The following is a 24,134-nucleotide window of genomic DNA, read 5'->3' on the forward strand; positions in this document are numbered from 1 at the left end:
TTTAATATAACGTTCAGAGAGGGACAGTATAGCTGCCAAAACTGCTGGCATGGTTCGGATACTTGGCTGGGAAATACCAGACCTGTCCCCGATCTCCCGCTGAAAGGTCCCGGTGGCCAAAAACCCCAAGGTAGAGCACACCTGCACTGGCACAGGTATTGCGTTTAGACGCCTAGTTTCTCGCCTTAACTGTGGCTCCAAAGCATTGCATAGCTCCATCAGGAGATGCCTTGGGAGACGAAAACGACTCAAGAGCCATTCATCGCTCTCCATAAAAAAATCGGCGCGGTCTCGAAAAACTCTCTCTCGTCTTAGACGTGCGTTGAGGTCCTCTAACAGAGCCAGATCTGCCATCGCTACGACTCGACCACCTATTTGGCAAAGCTCCTGTTTATATAGACAGCTGAATAAACATTTCACCTGTCACATTCTAATTATTTTCATAGCAATACTGTTTTTAATTAGGGCTGACTTGATTGTAATTGTTTGAACGGCTGGGCTAATTCCAATTTATTTAGTAATTAATACAGATGTGCAACATGGGCTACTTGTGCTGCACTATTCATCAGTGAAATACCCGTGTGTTGCGCCAAAAAAACTTGCGTACACGAGCTCAGACCTGACGTGAGATTTCATCGCAGCCTGCGCTCACGTTCAAATTGATAAATGCCAAGCTCAACGTTGAAATGAGCGTAGATCCATTTTACGCACGTTTTCTGTCGTACGCTCGTTTGATAAAGGAGGGCCATTGAGAGAGACCGTACCGGCCTTGCGCTGTTGCTGAAAATAAGTCGTAAATAAGCCCCTTCAGGTCGAAGCGAGACACCTCAGTTTCGCTTCGGTGTCCGATTCACCCTGTCTGGTCTTATTTTCCCGATAATGACCGGCGTTCTATTATCCCTTACTCAACGAATTTTACTCTTGTGTACTGGTACATAAGAGGAACAGTAGATGCAGTTCAGCCATTGAGTCACCAGATGGCGCCAGAACTACACGTCTACAAGATAAAAACATTTTAACGGTTATTCCTAACTCCGTTACACATGCAGCGCTAAACTAATGTTCTAATCAGGCCTTTAATTATTTTCCTTTTTTTTCCCTTTTTCATTCTCTACTTTGGGACACTACTCGTACATAGTCCATTATTTGTATTTTCTTATTGTATTTTGCACTACTGTGATCTGCACTATCCTCTTTGCGGCTGTTACCCTGCAAATTTCCCCACTATGGGATAATAAAGGATTATTTTACCTCATCTTATCTTATCTTCCACAGTATTTCACCTTGAAGACTTCAGACATCGCAACTTGTTCATATATTTTTTTTAAATGTACTCGAAAGTAACGCAATAGTTACTTTCCATAATAACTAAGTTACTTTTATAAGGTAGAACTGAGTAACACATTTTGTTACTTTTTGGGTGAAGTAACTAACTAATTACTTGTTATAGTTACTTGCCCAATGCTGTCAGTAACATTTCCCTTTCTGCAGGATGTCCCAGGTGTTCTCCATCCCCTCTGGGAAGGAGCTGCCCCGTACCCCCCCCATGGGGCAGGTGAAGAAGGAGCTCGTCTTCACCAGTGACGAGTCCCCCCTGACCGGGACCACGATGACGACACCCCCACGGGAATACCTCTGTGAGTTTGAACGCTTGACATGATAGAAGTGTGAGGTTACTTTATACCATCTTCTTTTTATTTATTTTTTATACTATCGTATACTAATGTTGTGTTCGAGATGCCTTGTACACCAGCATTACGAGTTGCAACTGGGGTAATCCTACAGCTTCTTGCGGCATTTCACAGAGGTACGCCCCCTTTTGGTCGGTCCCAATCGGGATTCTGAATTCACACCGAGTTTAGCATACGACTCAACAAAGAAACATGGCTGTGCACGGAAAGATTTATTTTCTCTGTATTTGTACCACGTTGGTCATTTTAATGTCGATTTATTTCATTTTATTTCTAAATGCACTTACACACACTTGATTAGATTCCTGCTTTAATCTGCTCACCAATGGTTGCATTACATGGTCTTGCTGTGTGTGCAATACAATGTGAAGATTGTGTTTGTTTTCGGGCTTTGCTAAAGAGGCTAATGTAGCTAACAATGATTAGCCAATAAGTAACGGGAACGTTATAAGTGCTACGAGCCAGGAAATTACGTCACAAGATCAACTCCACTCCTGAGGGTGGTGTACGAGGCATCTGGAACACAACATATCCCTGTTGTGTACAGGGAATGGGTTGACCTTGATTGTTAGTGCTTGACACTTGTATGAACATCCTTACTGGACCGACAGATGTATTGTTGTTTCTCCTTCTTCTGACAAATGGACTTATTGTAAGTCGCTTTGGATCAAAGTGTCTGCTAAATGTAAATGTATGGCATATGTCTGCAGGTAGCCTCATAATCAGCATCAATCAATGCTTTGACAGGTGGGGCAGAGCTGGATGAATCTCCCTCGAGAAGATTGCGCATCAACTCAACGGGTTTGTGTGTGCAGAGTCAGATTTTTTTTTTTGTGAGTTAGTGTTTTTTTTAAAGAGACTGACAAGACAGTTGCAGTCATATTTTATTATAAGCAGTCAACACACAGTCACCATCATCTCTGTAGTCTGCCCGGCAACGGTGTCGTCCAGAGATCCAATCTCAATGATCCGTGGCATGGACGGATACCAGCTGACCCAAGCAGACAAGGACTTCATTGAACGCAAGAATGAGGAGAGACTCCTCAAACCCCTGGAGGTGAGTGAGTGAGTGAGAGAGAGAGAGAGAGACTTCTGCACTGCAAAAGTCCCGCCTCCAGGCTACCCGCATTGTCCAAACTTCTCGGGGGGTGAATTTGCTGACACATGCCACAAAGCATTCGACCAATCGCAACAGAGTGTGGGTGCAATTTAATTTAATGCAATTTTCACTTTTAATTGCATTGCTCCACAAAATGTTTCATGGTCATGTATAATTTGTGGGATCTAGGCTTGGTTCCAGGCTTTAAAGTCTTTATAGAATGATTTTCTCAGAAATTGCTTTTGCAGAAAAGAACAGTATTTATAAGGGGTGTTTCTAACGTACAGGCATGTAACCCTATTCTTGCCAATACTGCATCCTAAATGCAATTATTAATTCTTAAAGAAACATATTATGCCACCAGGTTTGAGTGTGATTAGCCGCTATAAGCTGTTTTCAAAATCTGAAAGTCCACCTCCTAGCTGTATGATGGATGGATGGTCAACTTTTGCTGCAGTCCACTTGGTAGGCTGGTACACTGATCTATGCAGCACACATCTAGGTGGACACACCCACTTGTGATGTCAGAAGAGGCCCATTCTCAAAACGGCTAATCACACTCGTATCCGGTGGTATAATATGTCACCATGAAGTGCTGTAAATGGGATTTGAAAGTTGACCCCTCCTCGTCCTGCAGGGGGAACAGGCAGAATTGGACGAGGCCCTAAGAAGGGAGGCCATGGCCCTCGGTCTGGCCCTCGCCCGCCAAGAGAAGGCCCTCGAAGAACTCAAAAAGGTCAGGTTAAGTCTTAAATGTAGTATTTCTTTATCTTATTTTATTATTTGTACCGTTTGACCGTCCTTCAATTTAGCATTACATTTTAATTTAGTATTGTTGATTTCATTTTACTATTTGTCATGTGACCTTCCTTAAATTTAGTATAATATTGAAATGTATTTCTTTAAAGGCACCCAGTGCAACTTTCGAGGCTTAAAAATAAACATTCAATTTCTAGTCTTTTTTACACGTAGTAAGTTTCAATAACTCCATACCATTACATACCGACATTCAAGCAGCAAAGATGAGACGTCGTTGTGTGGTGAGAACTGATAGAAAATCGATAACAACAACAATGCCGCCATTTTCTTTATTTTTTGTAACCTACAATAAATGAAGCAGGCTTCCAGTCAATGGAAAAATGGCTTCTCCCCACCGGCGATTGTTGTTGTTTACGATTTTCTATCAGTTCTCACCACACAGCGACGTCTCATCTTTGCTTCTTGAATGTCGATATGTAATGGTATGGAGTTATTGAAACTTACTACGTGTAAAAAAGACTAGAAATTGAATGTTTATTTTTCATTGAATGTTTACATAAAGTTGCACTGGGTGCCTTTAATTCATTTTACTATTTCTATCATTTGACCATCCTTAAATGTTGTATTAAATTTAGTATTTGACCGTCCTTTAATTTAGCTTTACATTTTAATTTAGTATTTGTTGATTAGAATTCACTATTTTACATTGAAATGTATTTGTTTATTTAATTTTACTATTTCTATCATTTGACCATCCTTATATATTGTATTATATTTAGTATTTGTTTATTTTATTATTTTACTCTTTGTAACGTTAAATTCAGCTTCTTTAGCTACTTTTTACGACTTCGAAGCAACCGCCTCTTTCCAGTTCCCCCCGTGTGGGAAGATGGTCACTCTGGCAAGGCTCTTCCTGGGCCAGGAGCTGCCGGACAGCGAGGTGGACCTTATGAACAGCAGGACCCTGCTGACTCTAGTGAAGGAACCAGCCGTCCGGTCCGCCATCTCCAAGCAGAAGAGCGCCCTTGTGATTTTGGAGGACAGCATGTACGTAAAGACGTTCCTTCACAATAAAAGTTCCTTCCCTATAAATCCCTGTACTTTTTTAAGATAAATCCCCCTTTTTTCACAAATAAAACCCAGTTCCTCCAAGATAAAACCAGAGTTCCTTCACAAAATAACTTAAGTTTATCTTGATCAGTGAGACAAGAGATATCAGGTTAATTGGTAACCGGAAGGTTGCTAGTTCGATCCCCAGCTTCTCATAGCTGAGTGTCGAGGTGTCCCTAAGCAAGGTGCCTCACCCTGACTGCTCCTGATGAGCTGGCGTTGCCCTGAGGGGTCGACTCCGCTGTTGGTGGGTGAATGTCTGTGTGAACCGTTGTAAGTTGCTTGTGATAAAAAAGTTAGCTAAACACCCTGAATGTAAATGCTACATTTTTGTTCGTTTTTTCCAACTGTGTCCCACAGTAGGAAGAAGGAAGAGAAGGCGAAGGAAGATCAGGAGAAACGGATTCAGGAAAAAAAGGTGCAAAAGGAGAATATCACTACCTTTTGATTATATATTCAAGTTTATTTAGACCTGGACAGTGCACATTAATAAACATGAAAAATGTAAATGTGCCAGAACAAGCCAAAATGGCTATTTTGCAGTCGTTGCCCATGGGAAGATGCGCCAAAAATAACTATGCACAACTATACTCATCTTTGTACAATTCAAAAGATAAACTGACCCTTTTCACATAAAACATATAGTTGAGGTATAACAAACAACTGGACATAAAACACATAAAACATCTACTTAAGTATAACAAACAAATGGACATAAAACATAGATTAAAAGTGTATCAAACAAACAGAAAACAAAATTAACCAATCAAAATGAAAGAAATCAAAGCAGTAGGGGGCAATGATGGTATACATGACAGTCACTAGATAAAATGGACAAATAGTGTGTGTTAACGCTAAAGTGAATAATAATGTTAATTATGTTAATGTTTTACCATTCCAGCATGAAATCAAAGGGTTGATGATTCAGATGGCCGGCCTTCAGTCTGAACTCACCCAGGAGAAGGTAAGAATCCCATTTGTTCATTACTAAGCACAGTTCCTTCCCAATAAGAGCCGGCTCCTTCACAATAAATGCCCAGTTCCTTCACAGAAAAGCATAGTTCCTGTACGTTAAGCGAGTCCTTCACAATAAAGGCCAGTTCCTTTACAATAAAACAATTAATTCACAATAAAACAGTTCCTTCAAATTAAACACAGCCCCTTCACAATAAAAGCCAGCTCCTACATAATAAAACATAGTTCAATTGACAAATGTACTTATTTACGGCAAATGCACTTATTGTAAGTCCCTTTGGATAACAGCGTCTGCTAAATGCCCTAAATCTAATTCTTAGACCAGTTCCTTCACAATAAAACACACTTCCTTCAGATCAGATCAGATCAGGGCCCTGTTTCCCAAAAGAATCGTTAGCCTAAGTGGTTCGTGAAGTTCGTTGTACGAGCATCGTACAATTTTCACACCGTTTCCCGAAAGCATCGTTGGGAAACGAACGTCGTGAAAACATTTCGTAGCTAACGAAGGCTCCAGGGGTACTCGTAGGGTGCTAAGAGCATCGTTCCTATAGCCTCAGTGAAAACACCAGCTGGACATTCAGTGGTATTGGAGGTGTTTTAATAAAACACCTCCAATACCACTGAATGTTCAGCTGGTGCAATTTCGCAATACCCCCAAAACAGTGGTTACCATTGATACATTACTCATAGACTACTGTTCGATTTTAAACAGCAAAGACAGACATGTTAGAAGCCCCGTCACAATGCAACCCTATCACAAGGCGTATAATAAAATCTAATGATTCCATTGCTCTTGTGTGGGAGGTCGCTTTCGAGCTGCACTTGCTGTCTCCCTCTGATTTTAATTCAAGGATCGCGGTTAAAATAAACTCATATTGATCAATGACAGAAGACATACTTTACATGAATCATGCTGAGACCAGCGGGTGTCGGAGAATTTCTGCAGGCGTTTTTTGTTGTGATTGTTTGCCATAAAGCACTGTAGGCGCTTCGGTGAGACTGTGATGAAGTTTGCTATTTATTGGACCGTGTCTTGACAGTTACAAAGATCCCTGACCTCAGTGGAGTGCACAATTGCCAAGTTGATGCGTTGATTCTGCGGTGACTGCTGTGGGAAACTGTGCTGCCATGCGTGCCATTCCCGCTTACATTGCCCGCACCATCACACCCCTGCCCAACAATATGGGCAATATCTAGACGAGCAACAGCCATAGCCGTATCAATGCCTCTGCGTTTGAATGATAATGAATGAATGGAACGTTGCATAATTAATGTTTACCCCAAAGATTATAGACTAGAGAATGCGCGCCAATCAGTGAAACCTTATGCAGAATCAGAGAGTCTGCTCTCTTTGCTGCGCAAAGCATGTTTCAGATATCAACACATTTAGATAAATGCTATAGTTGTCACACAGACACAAGCTATTTTTTTATTTTGGTAATATGGAATTATTTAAGGGGGGAAAATGCTGTGAAAAAAAGATGGTGCGTTCAGGATTAGCATAGCTTATGTCGGCCTGAGCCTTATCACTTGTGTTTAATATTTGTGGCATTCATATTAGTCTAGGCTACTCTGCTGTTGGCCTTGATAGGGAGATAGTTTTTTGCTGCCACAAAATAGTTTCCTCCAACATTCCTGTGTCTCCCCTCCTACAGAAACCATTTCAGCACCCTGTCTGTAGACATTTACAAGTCTACGAACGTCGTTAGAGCAGTGCACGCACATTCATTTTAAGAGATTTGACACAAAGTTTCAAAAGGTCCATCGCGAGAATGTTCATACGAGTCTGGATTAGTGGTGGATTTAATGATTCGTTTCCGTGACCCAGTTCGCGTGATTCAGTTCGCCAAGAGGAGTCGTTTGCGAATCGTTCGTTCGTTCGTTTGTTCAGTCGAGTTTCCGGTAGCATTAACTCCACTGAGTCTGACTGACTCAGCTGATTTACCGGAAACTCGTTCGTTCGTTCCGTCGAGTTTCTGGTGAATCGAATGGTGAACGAGACGAACGAATGAACGAGAGAAACGAACCGGTTCGGTGCATTCGTCCTAAAGACTCGTTCATTCGAACCGGTTCGCGAACGAACGAGCCCACACTAGTCTGGGTCCATCGTTATCGGGAAACTGGGCCCAGATCCATTCAACGTCATTGTCATTGACAACCAGTACAACAAAATGCAGTACAATCCTTCACAATAATTGCCCAATTACAACGGTGATTCATTTTGACAGGAGAAGTGTGCGACCATCGATGCAATGGCCGCCGCCCCCCCGCCCGTCCAAATCAAAATGAAGGCCGCTGCCCCCCGGTCAGTGAAGATCAAAATTGAGGCTGTTGCCCCCCTGCCCGTCAAAATGGAGGCCGCCGTCAAACAGGAAGCTGTCACCAGCCGGCCGCTTCGGAAATCCTCAACAACGAGGGCGGCCGCAGCCAACCTCGCTCTCAAAACTTCGGCTTCCGTCACCAAGATTCCGAAAAACGCTGCGGGCGGCGGAACCTGGAGGAAAACGCCAGGCTCCGCGGCCGTTGCGCCGTTGCCGGCGACGACAGCCGTCGTGTCAGAACTATCGGGCAGTCTTCGGAGATCGAAACGAATTGCGAGTAAAAAGTAACTGTCTTTGGGTTTTGTCAAAAACTATGTGACACTGATGTTTTTGATATGTGATGACGAATTTTGTTGACGAACTTGTAAAAAATTAAATGTAATGCCTAACTTTACATATCATACAAATTTTCCTAATAAAAATAAGATTTAAATTGTGTGTGTGAAATGCTAAACAAACACTCGCTCTACTCCGTGAACTTGGATCAATTGCACGTTATTTTTCCATTGCATGTTTTTCGGCCCCTGTGTTTCATTCCTGTTTGCCAATGCTGGAGCAAACAGTAGCTGACGTTGGCAGGAACGTTCCTAGAAACCATCAATTAGTGTTAACAGCCAAATTCCAAAGCAGACATTTTGAAAACGGTTTCCAAGATACTTGTGGTTTGAGGATTACCGGCCAGTTTCTGGTTGTTCACCCTAAGGGTTGAATAAACTCAGTACACCAAGGGCTTTTTTATTTTTTTTTAACCAGGTAAAAGTCTCACTGAGATTCTAATCTATTTTTCAAGAGAGATCGGCAAGAGGGCAGCATAGGACAGACAATTCATACGTTTCTTACAAACAAATCTCTCTCTTCTCCCCCCCCCCCCCCCCCACAAGCAAAACCCCATTAAATTGCTTTGGGGTCGGAAGGGTCCGTTAAGGGCATGTAGGGGGGTGGTGGTTGGCAAAGCCCAACAGGACTGGTTTGATACTGGTCCCGAGCCTCCGGAGTCTTGGGGGAACTTAGACCCTCACAAATTTGTGGTTGCATTTTGGCACTACAATAATAATTGTCTGTGTGAGTCTTAAAGGCCCACTATGCAACTTTTTTAGCCAATATTACATTAAGTATGCAGGTTGAGAGTTATGCTGATGGTTCTGCATCCATTTCTGGGTCGATTGGTGGGTGTGTCATTTTCCCATGTTGACTCTACAGTGAAAAAGCGCATATGCAACTTGATCTGCTCGGACCGGGACATTCCGGATGTGACGCAGCGGAAGTATCCTCGAAGATGTAGTCAGATTGTAGTTTCGAAAATGCTTTACGGCACAGACACACACCCAAACATGGCACCGGCTAGATATAAACAGCCAGTTGCAAGGCAATTGTTGCATTTATCATGGATCAATCGACTGATAAGGGACCCAAGAGGCGACTGTCGGTGGAACAAAAGAAGAATGGACCAGAAAAGAGATCAGACACGAGTGAAAGGGGAACTATGCAACTTTTTTGGCTTGATTTACCTTAATATAACAGGCTAGGAGTCATTGCGATGGTTCCATTATACATTTTTGTTCGATTGTTCGTTGTTTCGACTGCCCCTTGCGCATCTTGGCGGAGAAAAGGAATATGTTTCTGCCGGCGACCCGCCGCCCACTCTTGCGGGAGTCTCGGGTCTCGCGAAGTAACGAATTGCTTTACGGCACAGACCCCCAAACACGGAACCGGCTCGATATAAACACAAGTAACTAAGGGATTGTTACATTCATCATAGATCAGCCGACTAAAAAGAGACAGAGAAACCCAATCTCGGAGGAACAGAAGAAGAGAAAAGGGAGACTGACCGACAGAGAGGCCAGACACGAGTAAACGTTGGGCAAGCTTTTCAGGAATAGCGTGAACTGAAAGAAAAAGAAGACTGCAAATCAGACTCCGATTTGGCCGTGTTGCTTTTGAAATTGAAAGTACCCTTGGGTGAACTTTGTCTTGGTGGTATTCTTGATGTTGATAGTCTCTGTACAAATGTGTTTGCTCAACCATTTTGTTGTGAGCCCTGTAAAAATTGTTTTCTCGACCGTTTTGTTGTGAGCACTGTATGTTTCTAGCTTGCTTGTTGGTTGCAACCATATAAACACCTTTGTTTCCATTGGTGTTTTGCTGTTCGTCTGTCTCGTCCCCCAGATACAGACTGAATCCCCGAATCCAGGTTCTTGTTTATTTAGATTATTATGTTGGCCAACACTCTCACACTGATTGTTCTGTTCAACATAAGATAAAACAATTATAATCTAGGATATAAATTCTCCCCGTCAACTACAAAAAAGGATGGCTTTATGTTTATTGCAATACAAATACACAATTTTAAAAATGCATAACCTTGCCTACACTTTATGAACATCTACTTCGGACATGGCTCCACGCATTCGCCGGCTTCTTTGAAAACAAATGCACATGGCTCGCGTAGAAGTGCATGGGGAAGGGTCGTCAACGAGTTGTTACGACAGTGTTGTAAAATATCTACTACGAAGCTGAAGGGGGAGCTGTGTAGAGAAATGTGCGTGCCAAAACCAAGAAAACAGCGAAGAAATTCCCGAAGTTGCATAGTGGGCCTTTAATGCGTCTGTCTTGGTGTGTATGTGTGTCTTATTTGTCTTATTTTTTTTATGCGGCCAAATGTGGCGCTGGATCTTTAAGAACATGTTTCAAACAACGCAACCCCAAACACCGCCGCGAGAACGCACGCCTGACCTCAGATGTTGAACTTGGACCAAGGAAAACCCCATCCCATCCCAGAATATCTTTGGATTTCCTTCATGGGGATTAATGGAACGAGACAGAACAACGTTTGTCCGTTGATCCACTGTCTGGGAACGTGAAGAGAGTCTTGGAGGGATGTCAGAGTTCGGAGAGATTTCAGAAGGGTCTTAGAGTTCAACTGGCTGGTTTTTTGTTATCGTCTGTGATAAGAGCTACAGTATTCTATAGATTCCGCTATATTCTGTCATTATTTCCCAAATAAAATATGATATTTATAGGCCTATATTAAAAATAAATAAAACAATTATGTATATATTTAAACAAATCTGCGCTATAGTTGAATATGTTCAGATTGCACACACAAGCAGATTCTAGGCCCCAGAATCCTCATTCTGTAATTATTTCCTAATAAAATATAATTTTATGTTTATAAAAATATAGATATTTTTTTAGGTATGCAAACAAATTGCCGCTGTATAACTGAATAATCTGTTGAATACAATAGCATTGAATACAATAACATTACACACACGCAAACAAACTATTACAGCATTTTAATAAAAGTATTTCCCTCTGTATCTCTGGCTGGTTTTGTTATTATCTGTGATGAGATCTACCTGTATACTCTAGACCCCAGAATCCCCATATTCTGTAATTATTACCGAAAAATATATAATATATAAACATTTATTATAGAAAATAAATTAATTTATGTAACCAAATCGGCGCTCTATAACTGAATAATCAGAAGTATATTCTAGTGTTTACCCTGAATGTAAGAGAAGAGACTGCTGACCACTGATTAGTCAATGAGCAACAGGTGTGCAGCCTCCCCCAGAGTCCAATCAGACTCAGGCCAGATGAGGTTGCTGAGACCACACCCTAGTTCTCCCCCTTTCTTTCCAATTTCATTAGTCTCGCTTCGTCTCCTTTTTCTCCCCTTTTCTCTCCCCCATGTTCTCTCTCCCTCCGCCTCCCTCTCACCTTTTCCTCTCCCCCCTCACTCTCTCCCTTTCACCCTCCCTCCCTCCCTTCCTTCCTTCCCCCCCTGACCCTCTACCTGTGGTTGGACGACACTGTGGCTCAGAGCGAGCGGACGTTAACCTGCTGACCACTGATTGGTCAACGAGGAACAGGTGGTCAGCCTCCCCCAGCCCCAGAGTCCAATCAGACTCAGAGCAGGTGAGGCTGCTGAGACCAGACATACTTTATATTTTACATTCAGGGATGTAGCTGACGATTTTACCCAAAGAGACTCACAATAAGTACATTCTTCCGAAGTAAGAGAAACAACAATAAATATCGCGAGAGAGACATTGAACCAAGAGCTGTGAACAAGTTTTTTAATCATAAGAATGGAAGATGTTTTTGGTATATTCTTTCATCCAACGTTACAGTTTATATTCTGTATTTCCTACAGAATAGGGTTAGGGTTAGGGTTAGTTAGCCCCCTTCGAAGTTAGTTCAAAGCGGGCGCACGCACGCACGCACGCACGCACGCACGCACGCACGCACGCACGCACGCACGCACGCACGCACGCACGCACGCACGCACGCACGCACGCACGCACGCACGCACGCACGCACGCACGCACGCACGCACGCACAGACGCGCACACCTCTCCTCTTTTAACCTCTCCTTCCCTCTCCCCTCCACTCCTCTCTCCTCCGCTCCTTTCCTCTCCTCTCCTCTTCTCCTATCCTCTCCTCTTCTAACCTTGTTCCTCTCCTATTCTAACCTTTCTCCTCTCGTCCCCCTTTTGGTTGGATTTCCCCTCTGTTTTCTTCACTTTCTCTGTTCCATAGTTTCACATCGTCCTCTATCCTCCAGTTTGTCTGTTTGTCTGTCTCTGTCTCTCTACCTTCTTGGTGAACACGTCCCCCTGTCCCTGGGAGGTCTGGTATCTCTCTCTCTCGCTCTCTCTCTCTCTCTCTCTCTCAGATTCCCCCTCCTCTTCCACACTGGTGTGTAGCCGGACCCTAGAGTCGACCACATGTTGGGTCAACACACACGATCCAACATGGCTGACCTGTGCGGTTTCCATGGCAGCTGTGAGTGATGTGTCTAGACATGGGTCTAGGGGGTCGGGGGGTGGGGGGGGCACTAACTTATGGGGTGTTGAACGCTGAACATCATGTCCTGCTGTTTGAGTGTTTTCATTCGGTTTGGATATTTGATGTTGAAATCACACTCTGTTTTCACCCTTTGTCAATAGTCTTGCTCTGTCTGTCTGTCTGTCTGTCTGTCTGTCTGTCTGTCTGTCTGTCTGTCTGTCTGTCTGTCTGTCTGTCTGTCTGTATGTCAAAAAAAAACTATTGGCCGCGTTCTGCAAAGCAGGAGTTCCAGTGAACTGAAGTCCAGACCGAGCCAATCAAGAGGCTTTACCTGAGCCCGGGGCCAAGACCAGGTCAGTTGACTTTGCTTCTCCCAAGGAATGCTGGGAATTATTTGCTCCATCTGCCATGTGCGCACACACACAAAACATGCATGGCACACACGCACACAAACACAAACACAAACACAAACACACACACACACACACACACACACACACACACACACACACACACACACACACACACACACACACTCACAATGCATGGGACACAAACACATGCACATACACCATGGATGGCACAAATACTCACAGACTCACACACACACACCCCACACACATAGACATATTCTCCTGACAATCAATAGACTGTCATAGGGATGTGTGGTTATTGGTTTTATAGTTATGATGAAGAATATTTCAGGTCTAGACAGAAATATAATAATATAGTTGCTATGATAGTTGCTATGGACGCTGACGCGAAGGGGAGTTGTCTTGCTTTGCAGACAGCGCTTGACAGCACTAAAATATATATATATTTATTATATTTATTATTTATTTATTTATTTATTGTACAAGGACACCACCAGACCTCCTCTAAGCAATGAGAGTGGTCTATTAAATTCAAGATCGGTGTGCAAGAATAGGGATATAGGGCCATACCGTCAATCTGAATTTCATTTATAGAATTACCGAGACTAGGGTCAATGGTCAGATACAGATGTTATAACGGTAATTGAATAAATGCGACGGTCTACTTATAATATTATAACTAAATAATTGTATACATAATATATATTTCAATATCTTACTACTATAATAGCAGGCCTGTCGCACCAGTTACTCAAAGTCACTCATGCGCATGTGCCAAGCAGCCTGCAGCTCACACACACACAAACAGCACGCGTAAACGTATACTTACACTGCAAGCACGCACATACACACCGCATGCACACACCACACACACACGCACATGCGCACGAACATACACGGAAATGCTACACTTTCCATTGAACAATTACCCCTGTTACCATAAATTGACTAATTTTATAATGTAATCAAATGCTCACACACTAGCTGCTTTCAGACACACGTGTAAGTCTTGATGTTCTCCTGATGAGCCGTGTGAACAACATATGAGATGTGTGAACAAAATATCCTGACATTCGTACCCTGAAAACCTCCTGAATAATACTACCCTTGAGGTAGTATTTTCTCCGTAGGAAATGTTCCTTACATTTGAATGGGGAGAAGAAAGTCGGTATTTCTCACACCACTTCAGTGGTTGTGTTGATGTTCTGCATGTCATTGAGTGGCCTCCCAAATGATAATCAGCCTGTTGCCTTTTGTTGAGCTGAATGGTTCAAAGAGTCATTTGTGGTTAACGAATGTTATACGTTGTGACATCATAGGCAAAATGTTATTATATTATGCGCTCAGAAATTTGTTGCATTATCGACTGGGGTTTCCACATTATTGCTATGGGTTTAAATACAACTAGAGGTTGAGCGCACACAACGCGTGTGCGAAAACTAGTTTAATTAATTAAATACATAACGGCATTAAACATGTGACAGCCCAGCGTTATTTCGGCCATTTCTTTTCAATGGGCCTTCGTCAACGTCACGTGACTCTCACGGTTGCTATGGTGGTTGCCATCGACCGCCCCCCTCTGCTCATAACATCGATCCATCGCCGGGGATGGCATTACATTGTAGTGAATTGAATCCCCTCTCCGTCTGCAGACTACGCCGAAGGGTACTTTTCCTGTCAGTGACAGACGTTAAAGTGACCTTGCCAACACTCGGTATTTGACGTTCTTGGAGTGAGACTGTGTTGGCTTGTGTGTGTGTATGTGTGTGTGTGTGTGTCTACACGTCTTCTGTGTTTGTGTGTGTATGTGTACATCTGTCTTTGTGTCTCTACTTGTGTGTGTGTGTGTGTGTTTGTGTGTGTGTGTCGACACGTCTTCTGTATGTTTGTGTGTGTGTGTTTATGCGTGTGTGTCGACACGTCTTCTGTGTGTGTGTGTGTGTGTGTGTGTGTGTGTGTGTCTCTCTACTTATGTGTTTGTGTGCGTGTGTGTCTGTCGGGGTTCACAATCCCCGCAGACAGGATCTGGGAACCGTTCTCAATCGGTTTGGCCTCCAAACTCCGGGCCGGTTGGAACCGCTTCCAACCGGCTGGCGGTCATGACAGACAAAGATCAGACTCCCTGCTGGCTCAGAGGAGGAGGAAGAGGAGGAGGAAGAGGATGAGGAGGAGGAGGAAGAGGAAGAAGAGGAGGGGGAGGAGGAGGAAGAGGGTGAGGAGGAAGAGGTGGGGGAGGAGAAGGAAGAGGAGGAGGAAGAGGAGGGTGAGGAGGAGGAAGAGGGTGAGGAGGAAGAGGGTGAGGAGGAAGAGGGTGAGGAGGAAGAGGAGGGAGAGGAGGGAGAGGAGGAGGAGGAGGAAGAGGAGGAGGAAGAGGAGGGGGAGGAGGAGGAAGAGGATGAGGAGGAAGAGGATGAGGAAGAAGTGGAGGGAGAGGAGGAGGAGGATGTTACGACCCGGCTCGAGGGAAGTAACATGAAGTCGACAAACAAGGATTAAATATACGAAAAACCGGGTTTATTGTTACAAAAAGTTAAACAGACTGTTGAATGAGGACCATTCTGCTGGCCCTGGCTAGAGACCGAGTGAGTGAAGCCTCCCAGGCTTTTAAGGCAACAACAGGTGCCAGGTAACGAGGAGAAGGAGGGGCTGAAGGAGGAGCTTCGGGAGTACTGCAAAACATGGAGCAGATCTGCACATAACACCCCCCCCCTTAAAACGGTTGCTCTAGGCAACCGCCAAGTTACACAAATCAAAATAACAAAATAAATGAACAGCTATATCACATTAGCTTATGACACTCATGACCTTGACAGGGCATCCGCGAGCACATTGTCCCTTCCACGGATGTGCTTTATTTCCGGGTTAGAGCCCTGCAGGAACAAACTCCATCGCATCAGATACGGATATTATATGGACCGCATCATCAAGCTTGTAAAGCAGACCCTGGAAGTGGCAGCAGCAACCCCTTGTCACCAGGAGAGAACGCCCGATGCTTTGCCCTTTGGTCATACCACCCCTTCATCCGTCCTTGGGCTTCCCCCAAGTTCTGCCTCGCCAGCTCACATGCCTTGTTCAGCTTTGACCGAAAATGGCAAACAAAGCCTAGCAAATTTGTGGAGGGGAACTGGTTTGCCAACCATCTCTCTTTCAAAAGGTTCATAGGGCCCCTCACAGTATGACCGAACACCAGTTCAGCTGGACTAAAGCCAAGGGACCCTTGAGTGACCTCTCTAGCTGCAAAGAGGAGCAAAGGGGTTCCCTCATCCCAATCTCTCTCAAACTCCTTACAGTAGCCTCGTAACATGGACTTTAGGGTCTGATGGAACCGCTCAAGGGCTCCTTGAGACTCTGGATGACAAGCAGATGAAGTCTGGTGCTCAATAGACAACTGCTTGAGAACCTGCGAGAACACACGGGACATAAAATTCGAACCCTGGTCGGTCTGGATAACTCTCGGCAGGCCAAACACTGCAAAGAACTTAATAAGGGCCTTGGAAATGGCTGAAGCGGTGATCCTACGTAGAGGGATAGCGAGGAAGGGGACCAACACAATCGATCAAGATACGCTCAAAAGGCTCTCCTATGGCAGGGATAGGAGGTAAGGGAGCTGAAGGAATCTTCTGGTTGGGCTTCTGAAGATCATCTGGGCGTTTTGACACTACAGGAAAAGGGACAACCTCAGGAGCCGTAAGCACCCTACCACCGGCTAGGTCATTCCCCAAGATGAAGGACACCCCTTTAATGGGAAGGCTTGAACACACAGCTACAGCTACTTCCCCAGAGACAAGACCAGTTTCAAGGGTAAGTTTATGCATAGGCAGAGACAGATACCCCCCCCCCAAACCCTTGGACGAGGGCACTGGAACCCAACTTGGACTGGTCAGTAAACGGTAGGAGGTCCTGTAGAATCAAAGACTGAAAAGCTCCACTATCTCTCCAAATCTTAATCGGTTGCTTGGTTGAAGGATCAGTGACAAGAGAAACACAACCATCCATAAGGAAAGACGAAGAACCAGGCAGCTCACTCTTTTGAGCGGGTTGGTCCATGTCTTGGATGACAGCAGAATTTTTCACCGTTTTTAGTAAGGCAACAGGCTTATTCAAGATTCAAGATTCAAGATAATTTATTGTCATTTCAGCCATATACACAGTATACAGTGAAATGAAATAGCGTTTCCCAAGAACATAAGGTGCAACATAGAGCGACAATAATAACAAAAAATCAACAACAACAACAACAACAACAACAACATGCTACATATAACTGCAAACCAGTAAAGTGACTGTGTGGAATTTGTAGTGCAGGAATATAAATATAAATATGACTATGTGTCTGAGTAGTGCGGGAATATAAATATGAATATAATAAATATGAATATAAAGCAATAGTGCAATAGTGCATAAACCAAGGGTAACAGAGATGATCAGATCTGTCCCTTAGAGTTGAGGAGTCGTATGGCCTGGGGGAAGAAGCTGTACTGTAGTCTGGTTGTGGTGGACCGGATGCTCCGGTACCTTCTGCCAGACGGAAGGGGGGAGAAGAATTTGTGTGAGGGGTGGGAGGGGTCATCCACAATGCTGGTTGCCTTGCGGATGCAACGAGTGGTGTAAATGTCTGAGATGGTGGGGAGAGAGACGCCGATGATCTTCTCAGCTGTCCTCACTACGCGCTGCAGGTTCTTGCGGTCAAGTTTGGTGCAGTTTCCGAACCAGGCAGTGATGCAGCTACCCAGGATGCTCTCTATGGTCCCTCTGTAAAAAGTGGTGAGAATGGGGGGTGGGAGGTGGGCTCTCTTCAGCCTTCTCAGGAAGTGGAGGCGCTGCTGGGCTTTCTTAACCGTGGAGCCGGTGTTGAGGGACCAGGTTAAGCTCTCGGCCAGGTGGTGTTCTTCACGATCTCCACCGGGGAGCCATCAACGTCCAGCGGCTCGTGGTCCCTCTGTGCTCTCCTGAAGTCAACAACAATCTCTTTGGTTTTGTCTACGTTCAGGGACAGGTTGTTGACTTTGCACCAGGTTAGCAGTTGTTTCACCTCCTCTCTATAAGCTGACTCGTCGTTCTTTTCTATCAGACCCACCACGGTCGTATCGTCGGCGAACTTGATGATGTGATTCGAGCCGTGTAGCGCCGTGCAGTCGTGCGTCAGTAGTGTGAACAGCAGTGGACTGAGCACACAGCCTTGAGGGGCCCCTGTGCTCAGAGTGGTGGTGTTGGAGGTGTTTTTCCCGATCCGGACTGTCTGGGGTCTCCCCGTCAGAAAGTCCAAGATCCAATTGCAGAGGGAGATGTTCAGGCCCAGCAAGCCCAGCTTCGTGATCAGGTGCTGGGGGACGATTGTGTTGAATGCTGAACTGAAGTCTATGAACAGCATTCTAACATATGTGTCCTTTTTTTCCAGGTGGGTGAGTGCTAGGTGGAGGGTGGTTGAGATGGCGTCATCGGTAGAGCGGTTTGCTCGATACGCAAACTGCAGGGGGTCTAGGGTGGGAGGCAGGAGGCTCTTTATGTGCCTCAGGATCAGCCTCTCAAAGCACTTCATGATGGTAGAAGTGAGTGCTATGGGGCGGTAGTCGTTGAGGCAGGACACAGGTGACTTTTTCGGCACAGGGACAATGGTGGTAGTTTTGAAGAACGATGGGACGTTGGCACTGCTCAGGGAGATGTTGAAGATGTCCGTGAGAACATCTGCCAGCTGGTCTGCACATCCTTTGAGCACACTCCCGGGAATGTTGTCTGGGCCAGCAGCCTTACGCGGATTCACTCTGCGCAGTGACTTTTTCAGCTCAGCCGTGGTCAGACGTAGCACTTGTTCGTCGGGAGAGGGAATGTTCTTCTCCGCCACCACATCATTTTTTGCTTCAAACCGGGCGTAGAACACGTTCAGCGCATCAGGCAATGAGGCATCGCTGTCACAGGCTGGTGTAGATGTCCTGTAGTTGGTGATGGCTTGAATGCCCTGCCATAGCTGCCGTGTGTCTCCACTGTCTCTGAAGTGGGCGTGGATTTTCTGAGCATGTGCACGCTTGGCGTCCCTGATAGCCCGGGCCAGTATTGCCCTCGCTATGCTCAGAGCCTCCTTATCACCTGCTCTGAAGGCTATGTCTCGGGCTCTCAGCAGTGCACGTACCTCTGCAGTCATCCATGGCTTCTGGTTGGAGCGTGTGGTGATGGACTTGGTGACAGTGACGTCATCAGTGCACTTACTGATGTAACCAGTCACTGATGCTGTGTACTCCTCCAGGTCAATGAAGCCGTCGGTGGTTGCTGCTTCCCTAAACATATGCCAGTCGGTGCACTCAAAACAGTCCTGGAGGGCAGAGATGGCTCCTGCTGGCCAGGTTTTCACCTGTTTCTTGGCTGGTCTGGAGCGTCTGACGAGCGGTCTGTATGCTGGGATCAGCTTGACGGAGATGTGATCCGAGTATCCGAGGTGGGGGCGGGGCTCAGCCCGGTACGCACCAATTACGTTGGTGTAAACAAGGTCCAGCATGCTCGCCCCTCTCGTCGCAAAATCCACATGTTGATGAAATTTAGGAAGCACAGTTTTGAGATTTGCATGGTTGAAATCTCCAGCGACAATGAGCAGTCCTTCTGGGTGAGTGTTTTGGAGATCGCTAATGGCTCTGTAAAGTGCGGCCAGCGCATCCTTAGCATTTGCACTGGGGGGAATGTAAACAGCTACCACATGCAGGGAGGAGAACTCTCGTGGCAAATAAAAGGGTCTACATCCCACAACCGCGTATTCCACCAGCGATGAACAGTACTTTGAGACTAGGGCAGAGTTGTTGCACCAGTCAGTGTTGACGTAAACACACAGCCCGCCACCTCGGGTCTTGCCGCACAGTGATGAGTCCCTGTCGGCTCGATGCGAGGTTAGTCCGTCTAGCTGAATGGCCGCATCCGGGACTCGATCATTGAGCCATGTCTCTGTAAAAACACAGACACAGCAGTCCCTAGTCCCCCGTTGAGTAGTCCGCTGTAGTCAGATGTAGTCCAGTTTATTCTCCAGGGAGCGGACGTTGGAGAGCAGGATAGACGGGAGAGCCGGCCGGCTAGAGTTGGCTCTTAGTCTAGCACGGACGCCGGCTCTCTTTCCCCTCTTACAGCGTCTCTCACATCGCTTTCGGCGCCTCCTCAGCCAGCCCTTGCCAGGGCTGGGGCTGGGGGGTTTACATAGCAAGCCAAGAGCCTGTAGTTCGTTGAGAAGTTCCCCCGATGGTACAACTGCCGGACTGCGTTTGAGTTCCAGTAGAAGAGTACGATTTATAGGTTTAAGACACATAGTTAAACGTATACATAGTTATAATAGTAATAGTTTATAGTTTATACGTTTAACATAGTTTAAGACACATAGATTTCGATTTAAATACACATAAATAACACCGTATTTTTGCTCTCGGGGGGTCGCAGCGAACCAGTCGCGCCGCCGCCATGGCAACAAGACTCATGTTTCTTATTCAAGACAGGGCAGTCGGCAATGAAGTGACCACTGTTCTTGCAATAGAAACAAGTCTTCTCTAACGGAGTACTCAGAGTAGCCGATCTTCTAGCGAAAGTTGTAGAAACGGTGGGAGGAGGTTCTGAGCAGGTGGAGGAAGTGGTTGGAAACCGAGGTCTACTAAAACCAGTCCTTCCCCTTCGCTCACCTGGGTCGCTATCAAAGTTTACCTTAAGCGTCAACACAAACTTGTCTGCTAGAACAGCAGCCTCATCAAGAGTGGACACTTCTTGTTGATTGAGATAAGTACACACAGCAACAGACAGACAATTTTTAAAGTCCTCCAGCAGAACTAATTGTCTAAGATCCTCCTTAGTTTCCGCCTTCTGTGACTTGCACCAAGAACTAAAACTGATCTCCTTTTCTCTTGCAAACTCAACATAAGTTTGTTCATCCAGCTTACTGAGGCCTCTAAAACGCTGGCGGTACGCCTCAGGAACGAGCTCATAAGTTCTTAGAATGGCGCCTTTAACTTTTTCATAGTCCTTGACATCCTCAATGTTTAAAGAAGCGTAAGCGTCTTGTGCTTTTCCCACCAAAACGCTTTGCAAAAGCGATGTCCAGGCATGTATTGGCCAGTCTGAAACAGTAGCCACTCGTTCAAAATGAGCGAAGTACCGCTCAACATTTTTCTCAGCGAATGGAGGTACTAGTCTGATGTTTCTCGCTACGTTAAACTGAGCCGAGGCAGAACTGGTTGAGCTCAAAGCAGCATGCTTAAATTCAAGCTCTTTCAAGAAACGCTCATGTTCTAGGTGCATTTGTCTTTCCTCTAGGTGCATTTGTCTTTCCTTAAGGATACGCTCTTTTTCTTTATCCTCTAGTTCTAATTCTCGAAACACCAACTCCTTCAACCTGAACTCCAGCACAGCATCTGACATTTGAGGAAGAACAAGTTGATGCTGGTATGCTGGTAGAGCCGACGTCCTTAGGACGCCTCCTTCTGCTAGGCTTGCCTTAAGTGCTTCTCTTAAACTATCTTTAAGACGTTTATCACCACTGGCAATCTCAATGTCATAATGACTGGCAAGACTAAGGAGCTGTTCTTTAGTGAGCTGTTCAAGCAACTCCTCCGAGGGTGCACTAATAAAGTCATCGATAGCCGCCATACTAGATAACTTCAATAACCAAGCATAAATAACAAAATACACCAATCACTTTTACCCAAGGTTACAACTTACATCAGTACGCCCAGCACACACCTCCTCCAACACTACTGCTGACAAATCCACAAGCTGTAGAAAACAAAGCTAGGACCCTGGACACGTTACCACAACTGTTCCCATAAAGCAGTCACTAAAGCAACTTTACAAATCAATCACTGCTGAGCACAGTGAGCAAGCCTCCGAGTGCAAATGATCATCTAAGCAAGCCCCCTGGTATCTGCCTAACTTAAATTAACCCTAATGGTCTTCTGAGGCGTGCCGGGCTCGAGGCTTCTTTAAAACAAAGCTCAGTTAACCTCAGCCATGTGACCAAGGCCCTGAAAAGGTCGCCCCCACCAGAGAACACGTCTCCACCCAGGATTACCTCGAAAATAAAGAAGGCAAAATAACAAATAGTGTACCGATGGAAGGACAGATTGCTCTGCCCAGCTGGTACACTCCCTAACTAACCAGGGGGGATCACTCACAACTTAAAATCATAGCACTCAGATTCAATACTCACCATACTCACCATGAAAAGAAGCTGCTCATAGCCACACTGCCAAACACCACCAAAACATACCAAGTTACTCTGTCTAGGGGAAAATTAGAAATAATTAACTCTGCAGCCAATATGTTATGACCCGGCTCGAGGGAAGTAACATGAAGTCGACAAACAAGGATTAAATATATGAAAAACCGGGTATATTGTTACCAAAAGGTTAAACAGACTGGTGAATGAGGACCATGTTGCTGGCCCTGGCTAGAGACCGAGTAAGTGAAGCCTCCCAGGCTTTTAAGGCAACAACAGGTGCCAGGTAACGAGGAGAAGGAGGGGCTGAAGGAGGAGCTTCGGGAGTACTGCAAAACATGGAGCAGATCTGCACATAACAGAGGAGGAAGAGGAGGGGGAGGAGGAGGAAGAGGAGGAAGAGGAGGAAGAGGAGGAAGAGGGGGAGGAGGAAGAGGATGAGGAGGAAGAGGGTGTGGAGGAAGAGGTTGAGGAGGAAGTGGAGGGAGAGGAGGAGGAGGAAGAGGAGGGGGAGGAGGAGGAGGAAGACGATGAGGAGGAAGAGGAGGAGGAAGAGGATGAGGAGGAAGAGGATGAGGAGGAAGTGGAGGGAGAGGAGGAAGAGGAGGAGGAGGAGAAGGATGTGGAGGAGGAGGAGGGGGAGGAGGAGGAAGAGGAGGAAGAGGAGGGGGAGGAGGAAGAGGATGAGGAGGAAGTGAAGGGAGAGGAGGAAGAGGAAGAGGAGGAGTAGGATGTGGAGGAGGAAGAGGAGGAGGAGGAGAAGGGGGAGGAGGAAGAGGAGCGGGAGGATGAGGAGGTAGAAGAGGAGGAGAAGGATGAGCACGAACAGGAGAAGGAGAATGGAGAAAGAGGACGAGGAGGAGGAGGGAGGAGGAGGAGAAGGAGGAGGGAGAGAAAGTGGAGGAGGAGGAAGAGGATGATGATGGGGAGTTGGAGGAGGAGGAAAGCGGGTTTGAGAGTAGGATGGAGGAAGAGGAGGAAGAGGAGCAGGAGGAGGAAGAGGAGGAGGAAGAGGAGTGGGATGATGAGGATCCGAGATTACAATAGTAACTGACCTCAATGACTCTCAAATGAAGCTAAAGAAAAAGTTAAATCAGTAGAACTATGTTTGTGCGATTTGTGAAGACGTGATAATTTGAGTCAAAATACAGTCCGCAACTGTAGCTGATGCTTAACTTAAGCATTAGCTACAGTTGTGGACTGTATTTTCAGTAAAGACGTTATGTTTTGAAGGTCCCATGACATGCTACCAGGTGTGAGTGTGATTATCCGTTAGAAGCCGTTTGGAAAATCTGGCTCTCATGAAATCATAAGTGGGCGTGTCCTCCTAACGGCTAACCACAATCACACAAGGTGGCATGTCATGGGACCTTTAAAGTCAGTCGCTGCAGTGTCTAGCAGCTTAACCCCGCTCAAATCCAACCATCTTTATTCACTGTGTTTTTCCCAGAAACGAGGGCCTCTGTTTAGAGTTTGATTCCACTCACTGCCCTTGGGCCTGTTGCCAGAGAGAGAGAGAGAGAGTAACGTTACTAGCAAAAACCTTTCCAGTCTAACCACACCGTCTTATCGTCAGATTTAAACAGCTATGGACTTTCATAAGGTCTAAAACAAAGCAATAAATAATAATTGGCACCCCTGTGGTACGAAAATAAGACGGAGAGGTAGCAAAGAAAATGGTGCATTTAAGCGCCAACTATCCTAGGCTACGCTAACTGAGGTTTGGAGGGGAGAGAAATTAGAACGATTTCATTGACAGACGAATCGGAACCAGGCCAAAGACAACACCTGTAATATCGCTAAGGAGGTGTGTGTGTGTGTGAGAGAGAGAGA

At 45.4% G+C, this 24,134-nt stretch overlaps 1 protein-coding gene across 2 annotated transcripts in view; it reads left to right on the forward strand.

The window, feature by feature from the left end:
• LOC130386675 (uncharacterized) overlaps positions 1-8,645 on the forward strand; it is a 9,837-nt gene extending 1,192 nt beyond the window's left edge. Inside the window, exons 2-9 of one of the 2 annotated variants that reach the window (XM_056595695.1) lie at positions 1,492-1,637; positions 2,439-2,492; positions 2,618-2,748; positions 3,428-3,526; positions 4,421-4,596; positions 5,020-5,077; positions 5,561-5,623; positions 7,863-8,645. In XM_056595695.1, the coding sequence (XP_056451670.1) occupies positions 1,493-1,637; positions 2,439-2,492; positions 2,618-2,748; positions 3,428-3,526; positions 4,421-4,596; positions 5,020-5,077; positions 5,561-5,623; positions 7,863-8,243 (1,107 nt within the window). In that variant the 5' untranslated portion in view covers position 1,492 and the 3' untranslated portion in view covers positions 8,244-8,645. Of the gene's footprint in view, positions 1-1,491; positions 1,638-2,438; positions 2,525-2,617; positions 2,749-3,427; positions 3,527-4,420; positions 4,597-5,019; positions 5,078-5,560; positions 5,624-7,862 lie in introns of those variants that run through there. The other variant, XM_056595696.1, reaches the window with a different exon arrangement.
• Positions 8,646-24,134: the final 15,489 nt, after the last annotated feature.

Source organism: Gadus chalcogrammus, chromosome 7, assembly GCF_026213295.1.
Source record: "Gadus chalcogrammus isolate NIFS_2021 chromosome 7, NIFS_Gcha_1.0, whole genome shotgun sequence".
In the NCBI taxonomy this organism is placed as follows: Eukaryota; Metazoa; Chordata; class Actinopteri; order Gadiformes; family Gadidae; genus Gadus; species Gadus chalcogrammus.